This window comes from Pongo abelii, chromosome 10 (genome assembly GCF_028885655.2).
Source record: "Pongo abelii isolate AG06213 chromosome 10, NHGRI_mPonAbe1-v2.0_pri, whole genome shotgun sequence".
Taxonomy (NCBI): Eukaryota; Metazoa; Chordata; class Mammalia; order Primates; family Hominidae; genus Pongo; species Pongo abelii.
The window spans coordinates 66675061-66693841 of NC_071995.2; the positions used below are offsets into that span (position 1 = coordinate 66675061).

The 18781-nt window shown below is 40.7% G+C and overlaps 1 protein-coding gene and 1 long non-coding RNA gene across 4 annotated transcripts in view; one reads left to right on the forward strand and one right to left on the reverse strand.

Annotated features, from left to right (window-relative positions):
• Positions 1 to 12739: 12739 nt before the first annotated feature.
• LOC134759517 (uncharacterized) lies at positions 12740 to 16072 on the reverse strand. The gene is made up of 2 exons (XR_010135797.1): positions 15928 to 16072; positions 12740 to 15761 (listed from the first exon to the last, which is right to left on the reverse strand). It is a non-coding gene; the product is annotated as an uncharacterized LOC134759517 (long non-coding RNA).
• Positions 15124 to 18781, forward strand: part of NUP107 (nucleoporin 107) — a 56708-nt gene continuing 53050 nt past the window's right edge. For 2 of the 3 annotated variants that reach the window (XM_024256704.2, XM_054527393.1), the window contains exons 1-3: positions 15124 to 15714; positions 17603 to 17694; positions 18175 to 18261. In XM_024256704.2, the coding sequence (XP_024112472.1) occupies positions 15707 to 15714; positions 17603 to 17694; positions 18175 to 18261 (187 nt within the window). In that variant the 5' untranslated portion in view covers positions 15124 to 15706. Of the gene's footprint in view, positions 15715 to 17602; positions 17695 to 18174; positions 18262 to 18781 lie in introns of those variants that run through there. The other variant, XM_024256705.2, reaches the window with a different exon arrangement.

An 18781-nucleotide genomic window follows, 5' to 3' on the forward strand; every position in this document is an offset into this window, starting at 1 on the left:
CAACAGTATCATGGATGACTGTATTATTATTTCCTTTTCCTTAACATTGTTAATGCTATCTTTGAGTAAAATTAATTTTAGAAATTTAAGAATAATTGTCATTATACTTAAACCTTATATTTAAACAAGAAAATAATTTTAAAAACCAAAGCAGTTTAACTTTCTTTCATTACCTGAAATTCAGCCTTTTTACACAGCTAGAGAACTTCAGTTCATCTTGTGAAGGACAAAGAAGCAGAAAGACTTCTCTAGGATGTTGGGTTTCCTAAAAATTAAACTCGGTCATTTAAAATTGCAAATAGGTAGGCAGGATGGATTTTGAAGCACAAATTTCCCAAATGCCCTTTTTGCAGCAGATTCAGCTTCCAAACAAGTTTCAAGGGCAATGTTCATGATAGACGCAACTTTTTCTTAACATTATATTGCATTGCCAATATGTATTCCATCATTTTATGCTTTTCAATGCACTTCCATTTATAAAAGCCGCATAGTTTGCTCTTATATGCCAATATGTTTGTAGCTCAAAATATACTTGAAATACTTTAAGTCAGTTTATGCTCTTGATTTATGAACTAAATATACTACATTTTCCATTGTTAAAATAACACCTTGGCTAGGTGTGGTGGCTCATGCCTATAATCCCAGTGCTTTGGGAGGCTGAGGCAAGAGGATCACTTGAGCCTAGGAGTTCAAGACCAGCCTGGGCAACGTAGGGAGGCTCTAGCTCTACAAAAAATTTAAAAATTAGCTGGATATGGGGGCACATGCCTGTGGTTCCAGCCACTCAGGAGGCTGAGCCCAGGAGATGAAAGCTGCAGTGAGCCATGATCATGCCACTGTACTCCATCCAGCCTGGGCAACAGAGCAAGACCCTGTCTCAAAAAAAAAATTAAAGACACCTTGAATATTCTGTTGTTTTTAAAGAGCAGATTCATAGGATTATAGATGCATGATGCATCTTCTTAAAGATACATTATCATAGACCCTCTAATTAGAAGATATTCACTCATAGACACAGATATATATATATATATATATATATATGGTAACTGATTATCTGTTCAAATTTTTAATTATTTGTTACATTGTTTTCAAAAAGTTATTTATTCAGATAAAGATGTCTGTTTGCTTTCTCTGTATTTTCAGGCCCACCCCGCCTCACCCCCACCCTCTTCTACTTAATTCAGGATGTGAACAGCATATGCCTTCCATCTTCAGACAAACACTGAGGCCTGGACAATGACCTGCATTAGGTAGATAGAATCTACTGAAAGCTAAAAGCCTTTTCCTGTGTCTTAGCAGCACAGAAGCCACGCCTCCTTCCCCCCAGTGTTTGTGCAAGCCCTAGAGAAGAGGAGACAGCCCCTGTGATGTGTGAGGTTGAATTTCCTGCCCTCAATCCATCAAATCAGGCAGAATGAGGGCTCAGTCAGAACTACAACTGCAAAAGAGAAAAATTTTAATGTGACTTTTCTTGTCTGCTCAAATTTTTGGGTTAAGGTTCATGCCAGCTACATTCTTTGCATAATAAAATATAAATAGAGTATAAATTGTTCTAATTAGAGAAAACAGCAAAACAATGCTCTCCCAAGGGCCCTAATAAATCACTCTTCAGAAACGTGGATGTGTGTTGGATTTACAGGATTTCTATGCCAAGCATAGAAGTACGTGAAACCAGGAAAGCAAAATGCATAAGTTGCAATAATAGTTTTGTGGTTTAGCTGAATAATGTCCTATATCAACAGAGGATAATGATTTTAGTTTTTCAGTTGCCCCAAGATCATATCCATTACTGATGAGGCTTGAAACGTCTATGAAGAAGAGTCATTGCAATTGATTTATTTGTCTGGCAAACTTTTTGTCAGCAAATTCACCACTACCTCAAAAATCTCACTAGCTACTCTATGCTTAAGACATTAGAAGCATAAGCCACAAGGAAAACTTACTTAAGACATAAGCATAAGCCACAATGAAAACTAACTCTTAGCATTAGAATTCTAAGAAGCAGTAATGTTATTTATGATTTTATGTTAAAAATCTCCCAGATGTCAGCATTTAAATCACAATTCAGTAATATGAGTAATTTGAAATTAGAAAGTTTTATACTTCTCCATTCTATTTTCCTCTTCAAATTGAACACAGTTTGAAAGAATTAAGAAAAGAAGCTATAAAAAATAAATTGTTCAAGGATTCTTCCTGTTTCTAAACACCACAAGATTATGATGATAGAGACATCATTTGAAGTGGTAGAGACTACTGTGAAATATCTATATGTGATATAATGAAAATGAAAAAATAATCTGATTAATTTTTAAAATTAATCTTGTTAGAGTCATTTTTGAGAAATTGTATGCAAGTGTATTGATTGAAAATGACCTTCTCATTCAAAAAAAATTTATTGAGCACTTACTAAGTGTCAATAGGTGAATGTGAATAAAATAGATATGGTCCCTGCCTTCTTGAAGTTGAATAAAATAGCAAACACTTATTGAATATTTATTATATGTTGTGCATTATAATATTAACCAATGTTTACTGAGTTGTTATTATATGCCAACTATGCCAATCCTGTCCTAAGCAATTTATGTATGTTAACTAATTTAATCCTCACAATAAATCTATGAGGTAGGTACTATTATTTCTGTCATAAAATTACAAAGGCATAGAAAGATAATTTGTCTAAGGTTCCACAGAGTAAGTAGGGGACCCAGAATTCAATTCAAGGAGTCTTTTTGTTCTGCATGACATCTCTACTGCTATATAAATATTATTTAGTTCCCAGGGCAAATTTTTCAGGATAATATTCTTATTCTCTCAATTTTACAGAAGAGAAAACTGAAGTGTAAAGAGGTGAAATAACTCACCAAAAGTTAACTGACAATGATCCTACCCACTACATCACACTGCTTAACTGGGAAGACACGCAATTTAACAAGTACCAACCAGGCTCCACATTTAAACTCTGACCCTGTTTGACCTTAAAGTAATGCATTTTTCTTCAAAGCAGACACTTCCCCACCCCAAGAAAAACCATATCTGAAAAGACATAATGTACTTAATCAATGGCTTCCTGCTATAATCACCACAACCACATCCTTTCCTAGAATCGTATCTGTCTTGTTGAATCCTTCCATTAGCTTTTCTCCTATACATGAAGTTCAAATAGCACACCTGAGTTTTTGAGGGCATACACAACTTACACATTCCAGGCTCAAATACTTTTTTCCTCCCCTGACTCATGAACTTTTTGAAATTTAACAGTTTCTTCTATCTTTTGTGCTACCTGGTCTATCTGAACCAAACGTATATATTTTGCAGTTTCCTCCTAAAATACATTCAAAGCACTGTTTTGCTTCGCATTGCCGATATTTAACTGCTTTGTAATATCACTGCTATTATATACAAACAAAAATCTGGTGTTTTTTAAGAGGAAGCCAAACTAAATAAATCATTTTAAAGATACATATATGGTTGGGTGTGGTGGCTCATGCCTGTAATACCAGCACTTTGGGAGGCTGAGGCGGGTGGATCACCTGAGGTCAGAAGTTCGAGACAAACCTGGCCATCATGGTGAAACCCCGTCTCTACTAAAAAATACAAAAATTAGCCGGGCATGGTGGCGTGTGCCTGTAATCCCAGCTACTTGGGAGACTGACGCAGGAAAATCACTTGAACCCAGGAGGTGGAGGTTGCAGTGAGCCAAGATTACACCATTGCACTCCAGCCTGGGAAACGAGAGCGAAACTCCATCTCAAAAATATATATATAGGTTGAGCGCAGTGCTCACGCCTGTAATCCCAGCATTTTGGGAGACTGAGGTGGCGGATCATGAGGTCAGCAGTTCGAGACCAGCCTGGCCAACATGGTAAATTCCCGTCTCTACTAAAAATATAAAATTAGCCGGCATGGTGGCACGTGCCTGTAATCCCAGCTCCTCAGGAGGCTGAGGTAGGAGAATTGCTTGAACCTGGGAGGCAGAGGTTGCAGTGAGCTGAGATGGTGCCATTGCACTCCAGCCTGGGCGACAGAGCGAGACTCTATCTCAAAAAAAAAAAAGAAAAATTATATATACATACATATATATGTATTATATATGTATTATATATATATTATATATATAACACATATATGTATTTTATATATATGTTATATATATAATACATATATATTATATGTATGTATTATATATAATTATATATATAATACATACATGTATTATATATTATACATATATACTATATATAATATATATTATATATATTATATATATAATTTTTAAAGCAAATACATTTATTTAAGAATAAAACATTGGTGCTGGGTGCAGTGGCTCATGCCTGTAATCCCAGCACTTTGGGAGGCCGAGGCGAGTGGATTACCTGAAGTCAGGAGTTCGAGACCAACCTGGCCAACATGGTGAAACCCCATCTCTACTAAAAAAAAAAAAAAAAAAAAAACTAGCCTGGTGTGGTGGCGCATGCCTGTAATCCCAGGTACTTAGGAGGCTGAGGCAGGAGAATTGCTTGAACCTGAGAGGCAGAGGTTGCAGTGAGCCAAGATCACGCCACTGCACTCCAGCCTGAGCAACAAGAGCAAAACTCCGTCTCAAAAAAAAAAAAGAATAAAACATTGGGCGGGGCACGGTGGCTCATTCATGCCTGTAATCCCAGCACTTTGGGAGGCTAAGGCAGGCAGCTTGCTTGAGCTCCGGAATTTGAGACGAGCTCAGGATTTCGAGACCAGCCTGGGCAACAAAGTGAAACCCAGCATCTACAAAAAAATACAAAAATTAGCTGGGCATAGTGGTGTGCACCTGTAGTCCCAGCTACTTGGGAGGTTGAGGTGGGAGGATCGTTTGAGCCCAGGAGGAGTCGAGGCTACCGTGAGCCATGTTTGCGACACTGCACTCCAGCCTGAGTGACACAGTGAGATCCTGAGGAAGGGGAGGGGAGGGGAGAAGGAAAGAGGGAAAGAAGGAGGGAAGGAAGGAAGGAAGGAAGGAAGGTTGGAAGGGAGAGAGACGAAGGAAGAAAGGAAGGAGGAAGGAAGGAAAAAGAAAAGAAAAGAGCCTTGTTCAGGCACAAGGCCCTCAAGTTTTTGTTTTTTTTTTTTTAAAGAATAAAACATTGAAGAAAGAAAAAAGAAAAGAAAGCAAAAGAAAGAAACCCAGCCAGGCATGGTGGCTTATGCCTATAATCCCAGCACTTTGGGAGGCCGAGGTGGGAGGATCACCTGTGGTCAGGAGTTCAAGACCAGCCTGACCAACATGGAGAAACCCCGTCTCTGCTAAAAATACAAAATCAGCCAGGCATGGTAGCGCATGCCTGTAATCCCAGCTACTTGGGAGACTGTGGTAGGAGAATCGCTTGAACCTGGGAGGCGGAGGTTGCAGTGAGCTGAGATTGCACCATTGCACTCCAGCCTGGGCAACAAGAGCAAAACTCCACCTCAGAAAAAGAACAGGGGACGGGGAGGGGAGCGGAGGGGATTGTTCAGGCACAAGGCCTTCAAGTTTGTTTTTTTTTAAAAGAATAAAACATCGCCCTGCATAACAATGTGAATGTATTTAATGTCAATGAACTACAAACTTAAAAGATGGTTATAATGGTAAATTTTATGTACACATTATCACAATTTTTTTAAAGTAAATTAAAAGAGCTGGTCAACATCCAGGGAGGAAAAAAAAAAGACTAAAACATTGCCGACCGTGCACTAACATCAATTTGCAAAATGTAAGTTTTACTAGTAATAGATTTTAAGTAAGAATATATATATGTACATATATATATATAGAGAGAGAGTTCATTTGTTTTGTTTTTGTTTGTATTTGAGACAGGGTCTCGCTCTGTCGCCAAGGCTGGAGTGCAGTGGCGCGATCTCGGTTCACTGCAACCTCCGCCTCCAAGGTTCAAGCGATTCTCCTGCCTCAGTCTCCTGAGTAGCTGGGGTTATAGACATGCACCACCACACCCGCCTAATTTTTTATATTTTTAGTAGAGACGGGGATTCACCATGATGGCCAGGCTGGTCTCAAACTTCTGAGCTCAACTGATCTTCCCACCTCGGCCTCCCAAAGTGCTGGGATTACAGGTGTGAGCCACTAGGCCCAGCCAATTCTATTACTCTAGATAAAAAGAATATTACTAAGTTATAATAGCATGTTTTCAATGTTTTGTGCCCAAAGAGGAAAATTCCCCAAACATTAAAATGAAAAAAATCACACCATCTTATATCTGAACAAGCTGTTAATAGTCTAAATACTTAATTTTGTTTTATATAAGCTTCTGTGTATCCTACAACTGTATTCAAGATTTTCCACTATCTTTTGAACATAGCAAAAGTATTTAAGCACCTGCTATAACTTAAATCACTAGATACACATCTGACTCACTGGAATTCTTAATGAACTTATTAAAATATTTATTTGAATTTCAATTGGATCTTGCTATGAAAATATATTGCTTTAAATAAAGCAAGGCATAGTGGGCCGGGTGCAGGGGCTCACTCCTGCAATCCCAGCACTTTGGGAGGCTGAGGCAGGAGGATCACTTGAGTCAGGAGACCAGCCAGCCTTGGCAACATAGTGAGACTCTGTCTACACACACACACACACACATACACACACACACACACACAGGCTTTTTTTTTTTTTTTAAGTTAGCCAGGCATTGTGGTGTATACCTGTAGTCCTAGCTATTTGGGGGACTGAGGTGGAAGGATCACTTGAGCCCAGGAGGTCAATGCTGCCGTGAGTCATGATTGTGCCACTGCACTCCAGCATGGACAACAGAACAAGACCCTGTCTCAAAAAACAAAACAAAACAAGGCATAGCCAAAGTCTTACCTAAGATGATCACTGTGAACTTTGGTATAATTTTTGTTCAGTATTGTTTTATACATTTTACATTGTTTCTGAGCATACTGATATATATAATATGGCAGTCTGCTTCCCTCATTTAAAGTAAAACATAAACATTTCCAAGTTATTACAAATCCTCTCTAAACTTCCTTTAAATGACTGCATAGCAGTCTATGACATGGTCTTGGTTTATTCCTCTTCTGCTTCTACTTAGTAGGAGCAGAGAAAATATGCCAAATGGCTGTAGAATGTTTGGGGAACTGTAGTTGAATATAGCTGGAATATAGAATTTGAGGTAGAGATAATAACAGGTAAATCACGTCCTGAAGGCTGAGTGTAGTAGTTTGAAGTTAAAATTGAGACTGGGAAGAAACTGAAAGGTGACAATCAGATTTGCATATTTAGAAGATCATCCTCTTAGCAGTATAAAGGATGGAATTCGGTTGGAGGACCTACCTTAGAACAGTGAAGAGATGATGAGTTGGGACTGGAAATGAAGAAGGTAGCAATGGAAATGGGAAGACATATTTGAGATTTGGTGACAAAGTAGATGCAGGGGATGAGAGAAGAATAATTCAACTGACAAACAGAGAGATACAGCACCAAACAAAGATAAATATCTCTGCCCTTGTGGAACTTTAGTCCTACTGAGATTAAATTCCAAATTTTTGGCAAACTGGATATGGCCACTTGCCAAGACTAAAAAAAAAAAATATACGAGGAGAAGTAGGGTTGTTGTTGTATTGTTGTTTTGGTGAGGAGTGAGGGAGGGGCAGGTCTATTGAGTTCATGTTTAGAGTTAGAACATGTTAAGTTTCAGGTACCTTATATCTTCAAAGTGAATGTGTCTAGTAAGCCACCAGATGCATGAGTCTGGAATATAAAATTGAGATATGGGCTAGAATATAGATTGGAAATTTATTAGGAAACTGTCAGTAGATTGAAGCCTGAAAATAACGCAGAACTGAAGAAGACGGGCTTGGGTCTGAACTCTGGAAAAGACTAATTAATGTTTAAGGTAAAGGCAGATTTATAGAGCTCATAGAGAAGACTAGCCAAGAGAAGCCAGAGTGGACTAGGAGAAACCCACTAACAAAATCATGACACCAAATGGCATGGGGGTACTAAGGAAGAGAGTGGTGAATGGTGTCAAATATTCCAGAGATGTTGAGAAATGAAAAATAAACTTTTTCTGGCAGAGAAAATGTTAGTTAGTTAGTTAGTTAGTTAGTTTTCATTTACCAGTGAAGGTTGAAGTTAGACAGCATTAGGTCACCTTGTAAATGTAAATGGAGACAAAAAGGAAATATGACTCTTTCAAATTGTTTCGGTAAATTATGAATGATGTAGACAATTCTGAAATGAAAAGATGTTCACGTTAAGTGAATAAGAAGATTGTAGAACAGTTTTACAATATAATTCCATTTGTTACAGTTTTCTGTTGCTACATAAAAAGCTACCACAAAATGTAGTGGCATAAATCAATATATTATTCACTCTCTTGGTTCTGTGGGTTAACTGGACTTAGCTGGGTAATTCTTGATGAGGGTATTTCGTGGAATTGTAGTCAGCTATAGTTAATGGAATCATAGGATTCTTTAATTTTTTCCTTTTGTTTATGTCTATTCTCTTTTTGTAAGAGATACTTATACTGGATTTATAGTAAGAAAACCACTACTGGCTATTTACAATTTAGCAAAACAGATGTTTGGTTGAGAAGGGAATGAGAGAAAAACCAGCAGCTAGAAAGGGGCATCAGGTGAAAGGATGCTTTCTTTTGGAGGGGGTCTGGGGAAAGGACAGTTCAGCAGATTTTGAAACTGAGACAAAGAAACCTCATATACTATCCAATGTGATTAAGAAATACTTAGTAACATCTATGTAGTATTCCTGCACTCTGCTTTCCCCTCAATGTATTTTAAAGTGTTTATCGGCTGGGCGCAGTGGCTCACGCCTGTAATCCCAGCACTTTGGGAGGCCAAGGCAGACAGGTGGATCGCTTGAGCTCAGGAGTTCAAGACCTGCCTGGGTGACATGGCAAAACCCTAACTTAAAAACAAACAAACAAAAAAATTAGCCAGGCATGGTGGTGCACACCTGTAGTCCCAGCTACTTCAGGGGCTGAAGCAAGAGGATCGCTTGAGCTTCAGTGAGCCATGTTCACACCACTGCACTTCAGCCTGGGTGACAACGCAAGACATTGTCTCAAAAAAAAAAAAAGTTATAATGAGGAAACAATCAGAAATCCAAATGACTAAAAGAAAAAAAAAAGTCTGGGGTACTATTCTAAGTTAAAGTAGAATAAAAAGACATGACAAATGCATAATCCAATATTCGATCCTATATTGGAGAGGGGCAGTTATAAAGGACATTATTGGGACAATGGGGGAAATTTGCATACATTAGTTGTGGCATTCTGTCACTATTAATTGTTCTGAGTGTTTGATTTGCTGTGACTAGGTAGGAGAATGTCTTGTCCTTGTTTTAGGAGTGTCAAATAAAAAAAGCTTCAACAAATCAAATTTTAAAGATTTAATTGGCTTTTACTAGAGATTCATGAATCAGGCAGCATCCCATCTACAAAATAGAGTTGAGCAGAGGAGGTGTGCTTTATAGACATGAAAGAGCTGAAGAGGCAGGGCATGGTGGCTCACGCCTGTAATCCCAGCACTTTGGGAGCCAAGTTGGGCGGCTCATGAGGTCAGGAGTTTGAGACCAGCCTGGCCAACATGGTGAAACCCTGTCTCTGCTAAAAATAAAAAATTAGCTGAGTGTGGTGGCATGTGCCTGTAGCCCAGCTACTCGGGAGGCTGAGGCAGGGGAATCATTTGAACCCAGGAGGCAGAGGTTGCAGTGAGCCAAGATCACACCACTGTACTCCAGCCTGGGTGACAGAGCGAGACCGTCCCAAAAAAAAGAAAAGAAATGGGCTGAAGAAAGCTGAAATAAGGAAGAAAAAACAGGTTGATCATTTCAAAGCTACTTTCACACGAGGTCAAAATAGACCTTAGTGGCTCAGGTAGACTGAGCCTCTTCTGGTTAGTTGCTGTGAATCTCCTGTTTTTTGGAAAACTGGCCCATTTTTATGTGTGTGTGTGTGTATGTGTGTGTGTGTGTGTGTGTGTTTTTTCTTTTTCTTTTCTTTCTTTTTTTTTTTTTTTTGAAATGGAGTCTTGCCCTGTCGACCAGGCTGGAGTGCAATGGTGCAATCTCAGCCTACTGTAACCTCCGCCTCCCAGGTTCAAGTGATTCTCCTGCCTCAGCCTCCCGAGTAGCTGGAATTACAGGTGCATGCACCATGCATGGCTAATTTTTTGTATCTTTAGTAGAGATGCGGTTTCACCATGTGGCCAGGCTGGTCTCGAACTCCTGACTTCGTGATTTGCCTGCCTCGGCCTCCCAAAGTGCTGGGATTACAGGTGTGAGCCACCGCGCCCAACCTCTGATGGCATCTTTAACTGTGTTGCCCAGGCTGGATGGGCTCAAGCAATCCTCCTGTCTCAACCTTCAGAGTAGCTGAGACTACAGGCACCGTTTTTTTTTTTTTTTAGACAGAGTCTCGCTCTGTCGCCCAGGCTGGAGTGCAGTGGCGCGATTTCTGCTCACTGCAAGCTCCGCCTCCTGGGTTCACGCCATTCTCCTGCCTCAGCCTCCCGAGTAGCTGGGACTACAGGTGCCCGCCACCACGCCCAGCTAATTTTTTGTATTTTTAGTAGAGACGGGGTTTCACCGTGCTAGCCAGGATGGTCTTGAACTCCTGACCTCATGATCCACCTGCCTCAGCCTCCCAAAGTGCTGGGATTACAGGCGTGAGCCACCATGCCCGGCCCAGGCACTGTTTAAAAGTACAGTTTGATTACATGGATTTGGCATGAGCTCAGTCCAAAGCAATGCTCCTCACATCAATTTTATTTAACAGAAGATACATGCTGAAAAATTTAGGGGTGAAGTATCATAACCACAGCTAACTTTCATATGGTTCAGCCAAAAACAAAAAAACAAAAAGACAGCAATTGTGGTGAAATATTGTATGTTGAGGTCTACTGTACTTTTTTTTTTTTTTTTTTTTTTTTTTTTTTTTTAGACCAAGTCTCACTCTGTTGCCCAGGCTGGAGTGCAGTGGCGTGATCTTGGCTCACTGCAACCTCTGCCTCCCAGGTTCAAGTGATTTTCCTGCTTCAGCCTCCCAAGTAGCTGGGATTACAGGCACTCGCCACCATGCCTGGCTAACTTTCTTTTGTATTTTTATTAGAGGCAGGGTTTTACCATGTTGGCCAGGCTGGTCTCAAACTCCTGATCTCAGGTGATCCGCCCACCTTGGCCTTTCAAAGTGCTGGGATTACAGGAGTGAGCCACCGCGGCCAGCCTTACTGTACTATTTTTATATAAGCTTTTCTGTAGGTTTGAAAATTTTCAAAATAAAAAGTAGGGAGGGGGTGAGCAAGGTGGCTTATTATCCTAGGACTTTGGGAGGTCGAAGCAGGAGGATCACTTGAGCCCAGAAGTCCCAGATAAGCCTGAACAACATAGTGAGACTCCATTTCTACAAAAACATAAATTAAAAAAATTAGCAATTAGCTAGGTGTGGTAGTGCGAGTCTGTAGTCCCAGGTACTCAGGAGGCTGAGGTGGGAGGATTGTTTGAGCCCAGAAGATTGAGGCTATAGTGACCCAAGATTGCACCACTGAACTCCAGCCTGAGTGATCCAAAGAGCCTGTTTCTTTTTTCTTTTCTTTTTTTTTTTTTTTGAGATGGAGTGTTGCTCTCTCGCCCAGGCTGGAGTGCAATGGTGCGGTCTCGGCTCACTGCAACCTCCGCCTCCTGGGTTCAAGCGATTCTCTTGCCTCAGCCTCCAGAGTAGCTGGGATTACAGGGGTCCGTCACCATGCCTGGCTAATGTTTATATTTTTAGTAGAGATGGGGTTTCACCATGTTGGCCAGGATGGTCTCGAACTGCTGACCTCGTGAGTCGCCCGCCTCAGCCTCCCAAAGTGCTGGGATTACAGGCATGAGCCACTGCACTCGGCCCAAAGAACCTGTTTCAAAAAAAAAAAAAAAAAATTGGGGTGGGGCGGTGGGGGTACAAATAATGATATTTGATGCCTCAGCTGTTGGGGATAAGGGAGGTTGAAGGATGCTCTGGAGCAAACAGTTGGAATTTGAGTGTCTTTGGGAAAGACACTTTCTGGCCTTCAGCTCCTGAGGAGCTGTGCCTTCCCAGACCTTTCCTCCAGTTTCTTAACAATTCCAAGAGCTCCGGATGTGCTTCCAGTAAATTTCCTCTTGTTTAAGTTAATCATAGTCAATTTCTGTCATTGCAACCAAGAATACTAAACATAAAGCTACCATGTATACAATATACACCACATAAGAAATTTATTCCACATCCTTTTAAGGTAATGAAATGAATATGTTTTGAAATTTTGGCAGGGTTGCTATGGTGTTCATGCCTACTAATTAAATGTGTCAAAAATGAAACCCAGTGCACTTTCCAAAAAGTTTTCCATCTTTGCATATGAACTGAACACAGGGCTAATTTTTTTGCCCCAAACTGCTCTTCTTTTTTATTGTGTGCTTCATGGTCAATCACCTCAAGTACACTTCAAGTATATTACATGAATAAAACTCATTGGAATTCAATTGCTGAGGGACACAGAGCAAGAACATGAACCACAGATCACACTTTGAATAAACTTGCCCCAGCACTGACAAAAATCATTAGGACTACATTTCACTTTCCATAAGAAAAAGTGAACTTTTGTACAGGAAAATTAGGAGTTGGGAGAATGAGACCATGCCAGGGCATAATTCTTCAGAAAGGTTATTAAAGGAGAAAAGTAACATTTCAATGACCTGCTATGTACAGTGTACAGTTGATGTCTCTGTTTTTTTTGTTTGTTTGTTTTGTTTTTTTGAGACACGGTCTCACTTTGTCACCCAGGCTGGAGTGCAGTGGCACGATCATAGCTCATTGCAGCCTCGGCCTGCCAGGATCAAGTGATCCTCCTGCCTCAGCCTCCCAAGTAGCTGGGACCACAGGCACGTGTCACCACACCTGGCTAATTTTTAAAATTTATTTTAGAGACAGGGACTCCCTATGACATCTTGTTTAATCCTCACAACACCCCCTGACAAAGGTATTATTTTCTCCATTCTACAGATGAGGAATCTGCAGGTGCAGGGGGGTTGAGCCTAGATGGAGCCTAAAGCAATGTTTTTATCAAAATGCTATGTTGTCTGAGAGCGGATAATAAAGTATGAAGAGGCCTTCCGGGGAACTATGCTTCCCAGAATTACAGCAGAACATAAATGCCTAAGGCAAAACTTCCACTGATTTCCTCTTTCCCAGCTGAAACCATACAGGGTATTGAAGACAAGAAAAAGAAGATTCCTGCTGTGCCAGAAACCCTTTAAAAATGTGAGGGAAGGCTGGGCGCTGTGGTTCACGCCTGTAATCCCAGCACTTTGGGAGGCCAAGGTGGGTGGATCATGAGGTCAGGAGTTTGAGACCAGCCTGGCCAGCATGGTGAAACCCCATCTCTACTAAAAATACAAAAATTAGCCGGGCATGGTGGTGCGCGCCTGTAATCCCAGCTACTTGGGAGGCTGATGTACGAGAATCGCTTGAACCGGGGAGGCAGAGGTTGCAGTGAGCCAAGACTGCATCCCTGCACTCCAGCCTGGGCAAAAGGGCAAGACTCTGTCTCAAAAAAATAAAAATAAAACACATGAAGGAATTTCACAGAGCTAAAGGTCAAGTGCCTGAGAAAGAAGTTTGCCCATAAAATGCTTTGAAAAGAAAGGAGGCCAGGTGCAGTGGCTCACACCTGTAATCCCAGCACTTTGGGAGGCTGAAGCAGGTGAATCACTCGAGGTCAGGAGTTCAAGACCAGCCTGGACAACATGGTGAAACCCCATCTCTACTAAATACACAAAAATTAGCCTGGTGTGGTGGCAGGCACCTGTAATCCCAGCTACTCAGGAGGCTGAGGCAGGAGAATCGCTTGAACCCAGGAGGCAGAGGTTGCAGTGAGCCGAGATGGCACCACTGCACTCCAGCCTGGGCAATGGAATGAGACTCCATCTCAAAAAAAAGAAAAAGAAAAGCAAGGAGAAAGCTACATCTATGAGAAAGCTAAGCACTGTCAGATGTGGTGGCTAACCCCTGTAATCCCAGCACTTTGGGAGGTCCAGGTAGGAGGATGGCTTGAGCCCAAGAGTTTGAGACCAGCCTGGGCAACAACATAAGACCCCGTTTCTCCAAAATATTTTTAAAAAACGGGGGAGGAGAGGAGGTCAGGCATGGTGGTGCGTGCCTGTGGTCCCAGCAACCTCAGGTACTAGGGAGGCTGAGGTAGGAGGATTGCTGGAGCCCAGGAGGTCAAGGCTGCAGTGAGCCGTGACTGTGCCAGGACAATAGAACAAGATCCTGTCTCAAAAAAACAAAAAAACAAAAAAACAAACAGAAAAAAACACCAAAGAAAGAAGGAAGGAAGGAAAGAAGGAAGGAAGGAAACATAATTTAAAAAATCAAGTCCAAGAAAAAGGAAGCAATAAGAAAAAAAAAAAGCTCAGCACTGTCACAAGGAATATATGGCAAGAAAAGCTGGCAATTTCTATATACCTGTGAAACCCAAATTGTCACTTGCCTTAAGAATCAAATGTATCAATGGTGTGAGCCCAAAAGTCTGTCGCACCTTTTTCACTTTCCCCAGATCTTCAACGGCACCTTTGTTAAACTCAACAAGGCTTCAGTTAACATGCTGAGGATTGTGGAACCACATATAGCATAGAGTACCTGAACCTGAAATCAGTAAATGAACTGATCTACAAACTGGTTATGGCAAAATCAATAAACAAATTACCTTAACAGATAACTCTTTGATTGCTAGATTTCTTGATAAATATGACATCATCTGACTGGAGAATCTGATTCATCAGATCTACGCTGTTGAAAAACTCAAGTTCCTGTGATCCTTCAAATTATCTTCTCCACGAGGGAGAATGAAGGACTACCTATTTTGTGTTAATAAAAGGTATAAATGCCAGCAACAGAAAAGACCATATCAACAGGCTTATTAAACGGATAAACTGAAGCATCTAACGTTATTTTTGTAATCTGGTCAGTTAATAGCCAGTCACTACTTTCAAACTGGAAAAAACAAAACCAAAACAAAAATGTGACTGACTCCTTCAAGACCAAAATATACCACTTTTTGCCTAGACGGCACTTTGAAATAGAGGGCAATACCATCATATTTTACGCTTGCCTTTCTACTTTTTAATACAGGTGAACTTTTTCTCCTTAATAGGAAAGAATACCAAGTAAAGAACAAATAGCAGTTATGGAAAATAGTTTCAAAAACTGCAGGGGGCTACAGAACAAAGGACTGAGTGTAGGAAGAGAGAGAGAGATCCCCGAGGTGTGGGGCAGAGCCCACGCATCTGAATTCCAAGAACAGGCGCTTTCTGACAGAGAATACCAGGAAATGACTTCACATTTTTCCAGACTATCGACATACTTCATTTTTCCCAGTAGGAGAACCCAGGGCCTGTTCCACGCCCACAGACGTTGGTGAGGCACAGCGGCCGCAAGGCATCTGGGTTAAACGCAACCACGCACACATTGGCAAACTTTTGCGCCTGCGCCCACCGGGCCTGCACCTGTAGGCTGAAGTCGCGCATGCGCTAGATGGGAACATTGTTTCTTCTCCCCTAACCCTTTTCTGTGGGGCTGTTTTAGGGAGAGACACTTCCGGGTCGAAGGGCTTGCTTCCGGAGAGCGGGAAGGCTAAAACGCGGTAGCTAAACTGGAGTCAACGTTGGTTCTGTGTGGAAAAGGCTTTAGCCATGGACAGGTCAGTTCTGATGGTGGCAGCTAAGCCCGAAGTCTTGCCCGTCTCGCCTGTTGGCGAAACAAAATAGGTGAAACTAGACTCCCAGAAGAAGCCAAGGAGGTCCCGGGTGCTTCCCCTAAGACTCCTTCCCCATGCCGGGAAATTTGGCCACAAATGGGGAAAAGGCCGCTTGGCGTGCGTCGGGGTGGGGTACAGATCATAATGGTCCCTTACATTCCTACTACGTTCTGCGATCTATTCGGCGCTTTGGGGCAGCAACACTGTTCGCTCCTGGGGTGGGCGGGGTAGGTAGCCCGGCGTTCGAAATGCTAAGTGACCAGCCTGAGATCACAAAGCCAGTCAGTGAAGATACTGGGATCGCAGCCCAGACTTTCTGATTACAAGTGCCAGCATCAGATTCTGAGTTCCCTCTATGATCTGGGTACTGTGCTAGCCGCCTGCAACAAAGTTCAGTTATTCAAGATCCTTCCCCTCGGGGAATTAGTTGTGTAGTGGAGACAACCAAGCAGTGTAAAGTGGTAAGTGTTTGGGGGCGATTAAGTCTCCTTGTCACTGTAACTATCAGGGAGACCCCTCAAAGAAGGTAACTTTCTAGCTGGTCTTTGAATAATAATAGTACATTATTCGTACTCCAAACATTGAGTACTTCCTATGTGACTGCCATTGTTAAAGGCTTTGAATATATATTATTAGTTTATTTAATCTTCAGAACAAGAAAAATCCTATGAGGATAGGTACTGTTATCCTTTTTTCATATATAACACTGAGACTAAAAGAGGTTAAGGAACTTGCTGAAAGTTCGGAAGCTAATAAATACAAGAACCAAATTGCCAACCTGCATCTGTGTGTCTCCAGCCTACCTGAGGCTCTTTGAGGAGTAAGTAGTAGTTGACCAGGTGCTCAAGGGGGCAAATGTAGGTCTTTGTAAAAGAAACATATTCAAAGGTGCTAGGATATGAAAAAAAAGTACATGTAGCTCAGTGGTCACATGCAGTATACGTTTAAAGTGATGTTTGTGGCTGAATAGAAGACTGAACCCCTAAACTGGGGTCACATTGTAAATATCATTTTAGGAAATTTATACTTCTATAGACCAGGGAGAGCTATCTGAAGGGTTTTTTTTTTGTTTTTAATTTTAATTGTTAAACGTTTAAAATTGTTTCTATGTGGTTGTTTTCCATACTTTCCTGCTGAAGGAATATCTGAAGGTTTTAAGTGGAGGAAAAGCATATTAGATTCTTGTCTTAAACACAGGCCTTTTAGTCCACACAATTTAGTTTCTAGACCTTTGAGTGAAACTGACAGGGAGTGTTGTGATGGGACAGGAGACCTCCTGGGTTGAAATAACTTGAAGGGTCATTTTGCTCCAATTTACCACAATTCTTTTACTTACCCTTCTATCTCACAAGCTCTGTTTGTTGTTGTTGTTGCAAGCTCTGTTTGTCGTTGTTGTTGTTGTTTGTTTTTTAATAGTACCCATGGTTTAAAGCATTTTGGAGACTGCAGAAAATCTTTTAAGAGAGAATTCCTGCAGTTAGGTAACTCCTCAATCCAACAAGGGAAATAAGATTCACTTTTATGAAGCAATTATCTAAAACAATGTTATAATATAGATTCCAAGTGTTGAAATAATTCCTTAGGAGAAAATAACATAGTGAGCACTAGAAAGTCAGAGAAGTCTTTGTGCAGGTAAGATTTGAGTAAGGCTTTGAAGAATAAGCAGGATTTGGAGCCAGGAGTGCATTCTCAGCAAAAGATCTAAGACTTGGCTACTAGGATGACTATACCTTAACTTACTCAGGGTCCTTTACTCCAGCTGTGATGATAAAATTCTTTATAAATGCTATATTCTCGTTTCACTTATATAAGCTTGATTATACTACTTTAGGAGTGGCTTTGGAGATATATCATCCCCTGTAATCCGGGAGGCAGAGGTGACACGGACTGCACGGAAACAGAGTGCTCAGAAAAGAGTTTTAAGTATCCTTTGCGATTTAAGCATCATTATAAAAATTGTAACATGTTTGGAATCAGTGTTGTAGAATTTTCTTTTTATAAGAGTAGTAAATGGTAGCTATAATAAAATCCTGTAGAAATTTTTTTTCACTCCACAGAGCTGTCATTTGGTAAATATAATGCAAAAATTTAATGAGATCGTATTTCCCTAAAAATAAAGATATTTCTTACTGCTGACAGCTTCTGCTGAGACTAGATTTCTTTTTGTTATTTGAAAACTGACTAAAAACATTTAGTTCAGTGTGTAGTTATCTAAGACTGACATCTGATAATTTAAATGGCAGAAGCAATGAGTTATTTACCCTTTGCGTTGAAAAATGGTAGCCCTAAGATACCTTGTTCTTGAAAAATGTATTCACATAATTTGTATAGTAAAAAGATGGTTAATTCTCATTTTAATGATCTCTTTTCTACATGGAAAACTTTTCTTAACTTATTGTACAGTTCAGGCATCTCAAGATGAAAATTTTGGTAATACTACACCAAGAAACCAGGTTATCCCTCGAACTCCTAGCTCATTTCGACAGCCTTGTAAGATTTTTTGCTTTTAAAGCATTTAATAATGTAATTATAATAGCAACTAACATTTATTGTAACATAAGTGTAGTATTTGGTTACAATATCAATAAGCATTAATAATAATGATTGCAGTTATTATTTGTTTGAACTCTTGCCATGTACAAGGTACTGTACTTTACATAAACACATGGTAACTATGACATGGGTATTGTTAGCCCTGTTTTACCAAAACTGAAAGCGAGACTTAGAGAAGTTAACTAATATAGGCAATAAGTATGTTAAGTAGGCTGGATGCAGTGGCCCATGCCTATAATCTCAACACTTTGGGAGGCGAAGGTGGGCGGATCACCTAAGGCCAGGAGTTCAAGACTAGCTTGGCCAACATGGCGAAACCCTGTCTCTACTAAAAATACAAAAATTAGCTGGCGTGGTGGCACATGCCTGTAATCCCAGCTACTCAGGAGGGTGAGGCAGGAGAATTGCTTGAACCCGGGAGGCGGAGGTTGCAGTGAGCTGAGATTGTGCCACTGTA